This window comes from Odontomachus brunneus, unplaced genomic scaffold (genome assembly GCF_010583005.1).
Source record: "Odontomachus brunneus isolate Ranch 3 - 2012 unplaced genomic scaffold, Obru_v1 Obru_scaffold_009, whole genome shotgun sequence".
Classification (NCBI taxonomy): domain Eukaryota; kingdom Metazoa; phylum Arthropoda; class Insecta; order Hymenoptera; family Formicidae; genus Odontomachus; species Odontomachus brunneus.
This window is the reverse complement of record NW_022639459.1, coordinates 2,314,889-2,324,198: the sequence shown is the minus strand read 5'-3', so window position 1 is coordinate 2,324,198 and position 9,310 is coordinate 2,314,889. Positions and strand designations below refer to the sequence as shown.

Here is a 9,310-nt window from a genome sequence, read left to right as displayed (position 1 = left end):
GAGAGAGAGAGAGAGAGAGAGAGAGAGAGAGAGAGAGAGAGAGAGAGAGCATTAAAACGGTAATGACACAAAACGATATTATATGCTTTTGCGTTGAATCGCTCACTTTGCGGTGCAGAGGGAACAATCGGACGAAGTCTAATAAGAGAATAATGATCACCGCGTGAAACTTATTACGACTTGTTAGCCAATCTCAAATCCTCGGAGGCGAAATGTCACCGATGGAAGGACATCCATTATGCCGGAGACGTTCTCGGAGGACAGCGCGCGGCTGGGCGACTGGCAGGAGGAGGGCGGGCGGATGGGGTGCAGGGGGACTGTGGATAACATCGCTGAGAGAGGGAAAAAAAGCATATTATACCTACCAGTGTTCCTTGAGTCACGGAAAAGAGGACGCCCTTTCGTGATATTACCGACAACTGCCGGTGCGGCCGATCGCCAATGAAAGTTCATCGCTGTCACATCGATCTTACGGCGATCCGTCGAAGGGGTCACTCGCGGGATCTTGATGAAGCGAAGGGACACGGAATTAACGGACACCCTGCGGAGTGGCGCAGCGATAACGATGCAACACCGCGGCCGAGGGCCATATTTGGGGCGGATTTCGTCCTCGTGTAAATTGCACCTCGTTACGCGGTGAATCGACCGACGCGAGCGTGTTTTCGGTATAACCTACGGGCGCGCGTGAGTCAGATGACGTATCGGGAATATTTAATCCCTCGAGAAATTACGAGGACAGATCACGCGGTGCCCTGCACTCGGAGAAAAAAAACATGGCGATGGCGATCATACAGGTGACAATTGTACGAATTTCGTGTACGTGGAATTAATGTATATACACGGAGAGTATATTATGGTTTTCTTTCATATGAATTCTTTTCAATTTTCAATTTTTCTTCTCTTTCCAATTTCTGCTACGTTTTCAGTGGTTCACAAGAAAAATTATCGTCGGGCTCTTCTCTCTCTCTCTTACGCTAGTCGAATGGAAATGCGACTCGTCGAACTCTCACTATAAGGGAGACATCGTTTTTGTCGTATTGTCTTATTATTCGATCAGCTTATACGCCATATCTCATGTATTTTATCGTACTATATTCAATTTTCTGGTCGTTTGAAGTACTTACGTGAAAAAAATTCGCGCTACGTAAGAGATAACGTCCTGTATCTTATACTGTATGAATAATGCACGATAAGAAACATCCCAGACAACATAATGTCTAAAATCGGGACATAAGACACCTTAAAGACATTTTTACGTAAATTGTCTGAAAGACATCTTAAAGATGATCTTTAAAACGTCTTATGTCCCGATTTTAGCATTATGTTGTCTGGGATTTTATGTGTGTTGAAATAGATCTATGTAGAAATTTTTGTGTTAAATTTTTAACACACCCGAATGTTAATTTAACACATTACCGTTGTGTTATTTTGACTATTAGTAATTGACTATATATAGATTATAGCAAAGTTATTATAGAACTTTGTGTATATATAACCAAGTAGTAGATTGCAGGGAATACTGAGGCTATTGAAAAGAATTTTAAGGAACGGGATTGAAAATTTCACGTTATATATATATATATATATATATATATATATACGTTATATATATATATATATATATATATATATATCCGGTATACATCCCAGAGCGTTTGGCTCGCGGAAATGTTCGTATTTTGTCCGCGCTTTACTCTTTTTCCACGTATAGTTCGCTTTGGCGTTGACTATCATCGGATTCGACAGATAACCGTGCTGTTATCGCTAGTGCATTCAGTTCCATATAGAGTGCATTTGCGATTAAAACCATCAGAATTTTGGAAAACGCGAACATTCCGCTATTTACAGTTTCTCGTAGCATCGTTTTCGAACCCTTTTCCTTTTAAGCTCATCTCTGCATCACTGATTTCTTTAAAAACTAACAACTTTTCCTCTGTTAACGCGTTTACTACCACGGTGTGTCATCAGTGACTGTAAATATCGTCGCATTTCACCGATTTGCGTAAAAAATGTAAGCATCAACGCGTTAAATTTCTTTTTTTTCTTGGACGTTAGAACTGAAAACAACAGTTTATTCTGCAAATAGCGATAGGTTCATGTGATTTTAGTCTGTCAGCAGAGCGCGTAAAATTTATGACTGTATATTGTATGTGAATTCTTTTTGTTCGCGCTGGGATTTATTGTTCCCACATATGTGGTTGCAACGTCCAACCTTTGAGATTTTGTGTAAGACTTTTTTGCTCCAAATTCTTACACCAGCGGATTCTTTCTGGGAAACCTCGTTTCCCACGCGGTACCCAGCTGCTCCGCCATTTACACCTTGAATTTTATTATAATCCCGCATACGCGTTTACGACGTTACATCTCAGAATGCTGGAAAGTCCGAATCTCCGGTTGCGCGAGAGAAAAAAATCGCGATATCCTTGGAACGTCACGAAAGTGTACCGTGTTAATCGGCGATGCGTCAAATACAACTCACAGCAACTTTTTATTTACAGTTTCTATTAACTGTATTACTATTATTTATTACTGTATTATTATTACTTATTAATACACATATTAATACAGTTTATTAATTTTAATAATTGATTTGTCGTTTATTTTAGTCAAAGAAAATTTTCGCATTGAATATTATATAATAATAAATATAAACACTGCTTAAAACTCGTCTCAAGAGAGATGCTCGGATTTAAATTCAGAGTTAAATTTTTTCAGTTGAATCGTGCAATTACAGATATAAATCTATATGTATATAAAATAAAATGTATATAAAGTATAATATATGTATATAAAATATAAATATATATGTATATAAAATAGAATGTCTGTTTCTGGACAGCCCACTTCCTTCCACTGATTTCATCCTTTGGACACATTGTGATAATCCCAATAACTCGAATAGTTAAAGCTAGTATCACATACATTGTAATTCAGTTGAAGAACTTGGATATAATTCTGAATAAAAATCTGAGCAACTCACAGGAGACAAGTCTCAGGTGACAACTATTAATTCAGATCTCAGAGAGCCATTCATCCAATCGAATTGATCTCGAGAACAAGAGCCGCGCAAAGATGTTGGTAGCGAATAATAATTTCTAGCGAGAAGGCAATAATATCGGCGACATATCGCCGAGACATTTTCAATAAAAAAAAACCAATAAGCACACCTGGCGGCCGCCGCGCGAGGATTAAAACGAGCGGGAGATAACACACGCGTCGTCCAACCTGAGACTCACGTCTCGTACTAGTACTTTCTAAAAATGCTCCTACTCCCCCCTCCCCCCCGCCACGACGTAACGTTACGTCGTCGCAGCCTTAATCCGGCGGGATCGTGGATTCTTATCGATGTCTTTCCAGACCCACGCGGCTCAAGACGACGTCGCGGCGCGGCTCGGCGCGACGTCGTCGAACAATAGAAAGACAGGAGCCACGTAACGTCGAGGCGCGAGAGAACGCGTCCTTCCGGCATCTTAATATTCCCCTCGGCGTACACGCGTGTTTCCGCGTGCCTCTGCGCGGCACAATGCAACACCCCGGCGAGTCGGTGGTGGGGCAAGAAGAAAAGAGTGTAGCAATTAAGCGACACGCGCTCCCACGCCCTGGGACATTGGCCCGCGCACAGGTACGCTGCGAAACCGACACCTTAACTCGCCGCACACATCCACCCTCGTCAAACAACGTAACCCGTCTCTCGTCTATTTGCCGTTCCACTTGGAGATCGTGCACGGTATGCCGAATGAAACGATTCAGCTTTTAAATCCCTCAGTTTTACTCCATCCTCTCTCTCTCTCTCTCTCTTTTTCTCTGCCTCTCTCCCTCTCCCTCCTTCTCTCTTCTCTTTCTCTGTCCCTCCCTCTCTTCCTCTCCTTTCCTCTCACGTGGTCTTCGCGAGCTATTATATTTTCAATATGCTTCTTATATTTAACGAACCTCTTGTGTTTAGAACGCGAGATCAAGATACGAAGTCTCAACTCGAAAATAGACGAGCACTTGATGAGTGACATTTAAAAGGGAAATAATAGGAAAAAATTTCGCAACGCGACGTGTATCGTGGATGTCCTACAGTGGCCGAGCTTAAGCGTTTGTTCGTCTCATCTGGGTATCGCGTAACTCTTCGCGACTCTCCATAGCTTTTCGAAATAATGAAGCTAATAAGCATCGGGTTACGATGTTTGAAGATGTCTGTACTGCGGTTTTGTCGGCAACAATAATCACAGTAGAATATCGCTCAGAGATAATGGAATAATGCCCGCGGCGATGAAACGGATGGGCGTTGCGGATAGACTTTGGCGTATTCGACAGCAAAATTGTGCGTTGCGAGGCAGCCGCTGTTTGCACAAACTGTCATTTACAATGTCGTTATCCAACAGCTTCGTTAAGAAACAATTTACGCAACGCCAATGCAAATTTACAATCATTGATGTGCATCACATAAGAGGATATTTCTAAAATAATCTTTATTTGCATAAAATATTATGCTTTCTCACAAGCTAAATTAACTTAACTAAGTTTTATAAGTCAATTTTATAAGTCGTTAACTTTAAACTTAATTTAGTTAAAAAGTATATATTAATCGACCCAATCCCGTGTATGTAACAATACATAAAGCATTATTTATGCAACACGAAGAAAAATATTATGTCATGATTATCATCTCGTTTCGCTTGAACATTATATTGAAAATTATCGCTTATTTGTTAAGCAAAATAGCTATTGTTGTATCAGGAGCTTGTAAAATTTCATCGTGCGTCATTGTGTGTGTGTGTGTGATTACATTATAGGGTAAACTCGGATATGATAGCCATACCGGAAAGATGGCCATAAGCTGTAATTTCTCTAATAATTGCAAAACATTGTGTTTGTGTAATCAGTCACAAAGATAATCGATATTTATCGTAATGTATGTACGTATATTTTTCGAAATAGTAAGATTATGAATATTATACTATATTTTTATTTTCGACTACTTATAAAATTTTTCATGTATCCACTAAAACTTGCTGTAACATCGAATAAATTACAGTTAAGCTATCGCAATCAACGTTAGATACATAAAGTAGGTAAATTGTATATTTATGTATTTATATATTGTAATTATATATTACTGTATGTTAGATACATAAAGTATGTAAATTGTAATATAACATGCATTTTTATTTTCATTTTCACTATTTGTTTATAAGTACTATTATAATCGTCTTTCACTCATTTTGGATAAGATGGCCCACTATCACTCTAACATTTATAAAACAAAAGTTATATTTCAAAAATTACTTTCAATATCACAGTAATTAAATATTATGTACAATATGTTTTGACCAAAAATTGGTTTTAAAATTTAAGTTTTGTAATAGAGATTTCTATTTTATATGTATATTATATTTTTCACAAATAATATGTATTAAATATCCTATATTAAAATGAATATGTCAAATTATGTTCTTTTCATTATTTTATAAAATAATAGATACAGAATCTTGAACATAAAATATATATGGGTCATCTATTCCTTATGGCCATCTTGTTTTAAACATTTAGGTAAGATGGCCAATGCTCATGTTTTGATATTTTTGTAATAAATAATTTCACTGAAATATTTTCCTTTTAAATGTGATAGTATTATGTATTGTAGGCTTCAGTGAAGTAATATGCCAAACGCTTAAGAAATAACACTAAGAAATATATTTTTTGCTTGCATTTTAAAAAAGTATGGTCATCTTACCCGAGTTTACCCTAAAGATTAAAAATGACTTGTTTTACGTGGAATCAGATTATTATCTGCAAGTGATAGAAAGTGGTGGATAGTATTAGCGGATACTTTAATTAAATGTAACATATATTGTTTTAATTACTATTAATAATTAATTACTATTAACAAAGAAAGAAATATACGGCTAATGGTCCGACGAACTTTTGCAAGCCCTTATTAGTTTGAACGAGAAGTTTGAAGACTACTCCGTGACAGGAAGCGGTTCGAGATCGTCACGAATAATACCCAAGTGATATCTATTGTAGTAATGCGTCACGATACAATTGATTCGCTCGAATTTGCCTTTGTGTGATTTGGCAAAACGCAAATCAAAGCGCGGACCGTACTTATGATACATCTTTATTTCCTCATCACACGCTAAAACCATATGTAGTACCCAGCATCCAGTAATTAATGCAAAAAATGCATACATTTTCAAGCCCTCTTCCAACCATTCTTCTCCGAGCTCCGCCAAAACCACTTCACTCACGTGTAATTGACGAAGCTCCTTGAGAAGTGTACTGTGATAGATCTTAATGAGGCTTTCGTAGCTATTTTCAATCAGTGACGATGACACGCTGCTGTATATATAATTAAGAAGATCTAAGGCTGCCGAGGTATACCTAACATTCTGGTAATCGATTAATTTTACATCAATCGGCTTGTCGTTATCATCATACAAATAGAGCAGATTATTGATCCACACATCAGTGTGGCACATCGTAGAATATTTTTGCTTTGGCTCGGAGAACAATTGTTTTAAATTGTTATAGATATCGAATTTGCAATTGAAGATAACATTTTTCATTGTTTGCAACGCTTGAGTTTGTGGTTTTATGTACCCTATATTATTTATTGTCCACTGTAAGGCTTGCGGAATTAAATTTTCCATAAACGTTTTGTTATCTTTCGTGTAGATCATTTCTTTTAAAGGTGTAACGATCTCGTCGAATCGCTGTGGATCATTGATCTTCAAGGCTAAAGACGACGCGTGAAATTTGGCGAGTATCTAAAGAAAGAATAAAGAAAAATTAACGCTTTCACACTGTAAAGAAAGTGTATATTGTGAACAGAAAATTTTTATAAGGATCTTATATAGTGATATATTTTTTGAAAAATATATAAAAATATATAAGTAAATATTGTTTGAATTAACACAAATATAAATAAGAATACAATTTTTATAGAGATTTTATAAAAATATTAGAAGTATAGAGATAATATAAGGGTTATATGAAATAATATGAACGTAAATAAAAATAAAATTTCTATAAAGATCTGATATAAAGAGATATTAGAAATATAACTAAATGCTCATAACGTATGAGAGTGTTGTATGGATGTTTCCATATACTGTAAAATATCTTGTGTACGTAAACAAATGTTCCAAAAAGTCCACTCTAAATTTTGTATCGAAAATAATTCATTCATGTGTTCATTCGTGTGCTATTTATATTATGTATTAGTATATACATAATGTAAATAACAGAGAAATGAACATATGAATGTGTTATTTTCGACACAAAATTTAGAGTGGACTTTTTGGAATGTTTGTTTACGTACTGTGTACACAAGATTTTTTACAGTGTAACAACTCAAGTATCGAACTTTGTGCGTTGTTTATATTCTATTTATTTACAGCCACTTATTTCAGAACCTATTTCGAATCACTTTAATTTTTTTCTGTATTAGCCGTCAAATAATATCAAATTTTCATATTAGTAACAAAGAACATATTCTTTGTTACTAACATAAAAATTTGATATTTGACGGCTAATACAGGAAAAAAATTAAAGTGTTTCGAAACAGGTTCCGAAATAGGTTCGCTTACTTTACTTTGTGTCGACGGATTTTGACTGAAGATTGAAAATTTTGATATGAGAATTCTCGCGCCGTGGCTGTAAATAAATAGAATATAAACAACGCACAAGGTTCGATACTTGAGTTATTACACTGTAAAAAAATCTTGCGTAAACAAACGTTCCAAAAAATCTACTCTAAATTTTGTGCTAAATTTTCGCTTATTCTGATCAATCGATTCCATAAAGAAAAATTCAGTAAAATCGATCGAAAGAATTCGTATGTGATCGAAGCGCGCCAATGTTATTCAGGATCGCCCCGTGATTGCGACGAGTGAGATCAATGTTGAAAATTCTTATCGATGTCTAACATACGATCGTGCACATGTACGAGAGAGTCTGACAGATAGAGTAGCGTATCTCATCGTTAATCATCGTATTTCCCGACACTACTTGAATCTCCAGATCAACATGAAATATTAGCCAATGCTTATCGGCGGACTGTCGGTTGACTGTTATCGATATAATCGAGAAAGCGGCAGGTTTGACCATTACTACTACCAGTACTGGTGTTATTACTACTACCACTACCACCACTACTACTACTGCTGCTACTAACTGATGTAACAATGCTCCCCGCAGCGCTCATACTCGCTCCGACGTTCATCGTACCATCGTATAAATATGTTGCAATCCTTAAAATATAGCGTCTCGACTGTATATATACACATCGCAAACATTGCTAAAAAATGATTTACTAATTTCGCGTAGATGAAGTGTATTTAATAAAACGCTGTTATACCCAGCTATTGATTCATTGTTAATTAGTATGCTTATTACAAAAAAATAAAAATAAAATAAGCGATAAAATAAGCAGTACACGTGGCGTGATGTTAACACTAGAAGGATCAAGGTAGCCAGTTTGCTCCTCGCAAACTTCAAACGGCTATAACTTTTTTCAATTTCTCTTCCATGTGATAACCTCTTGTGACTTTTCATCATAATCTTAATTTAGGTAAATAAAAATTTAATTACACAAGATAGTGTGTTGAATTTTTATTTAATTGTCTACCTAGAAGGACCGTTGGAGCCAATTTGGCTCCCTTTTTTCTGATATTGCATTCACATATGTTTTACGATTTTATTAGGTGTACAACTTTGCTTCCGCCGTTTTTTTTCCGAAATTCGAGGCTTTATCGTAAAAAACTGGTTATAAATTTATGATTCAAAGTATTGTCCATCGCTGGCCACTACTTTCTCCCATCTTTCGGGCAGCGTACGAATCCCGCGTCGAAAAAATTGGTCATCTTTTGAGGCGATCCACGAATCGATCCAATTTTTTACTTCTTCATAAGACCGGAAGTGCTGGTCAGCCAGGCCGTGTGCCATTGATCGAAACAAGTGATAGTCAGAGGGAGCAACGTCTGGAGAATACGGCGGGTGGGGTAATTTCAACGTTTCCAAGTATGTCTTGACCACTTTCGCATCATGGGGTCGAGCATTGTCATGCTGCAAAATCATTTTATCGTGTCTCTCGTTATATTGCGGCCGTTTGTCTTTCAATGCTCGGCTCAAACGCATCAATTGCGTTCGATACCGATCGCCTGTGATTGTTTCAGTCGGTTTTACAGCTCATAATACACTACGCTGAGCTGGTCCCACCAAATACAGAACATGACCTTGGAGCCGTGAATATTCGGTTTGGCCGTCGACATGGAAGCATGGCCGGGAACTCCCCATGATTTTCTGCGCTTGGGGTTAT

General features: G+C 36.9%; 2 protein-coding genes across 3 annotated transcripts in view; one reads left to right on the top strand and one right to left on the bottom strand.

Annotated features, from left to right (window-relative positions):
- LOC116840206 (stomatin-like protein 2, mitochondrial) overlaps positions 1-9,310 on the top strand; it is a 172,520-nt gene that overhangs the window by 63,838 nt on the left and 99,372 nt on the right. The window lies entirely within an intron of this gene.
- The window catches only part of LOC116840205, an 8,546-nt gene continuing 5,059 nt past the window's right edge, over positions 5,824-9,310 (bottom strand). Inside the window, exon 4 of the mRNA XM_032806660.1 lies at positions 5,824-6,758. Coding sequence (XP_032662551.1) covers positions 5,952-6,758 — 807 coding nt within the window. The 3' untranslated portion in view covers positions 5,824-5,951. The remainder of the gene's footprint in view (positions 6,759-9,310) is intronic.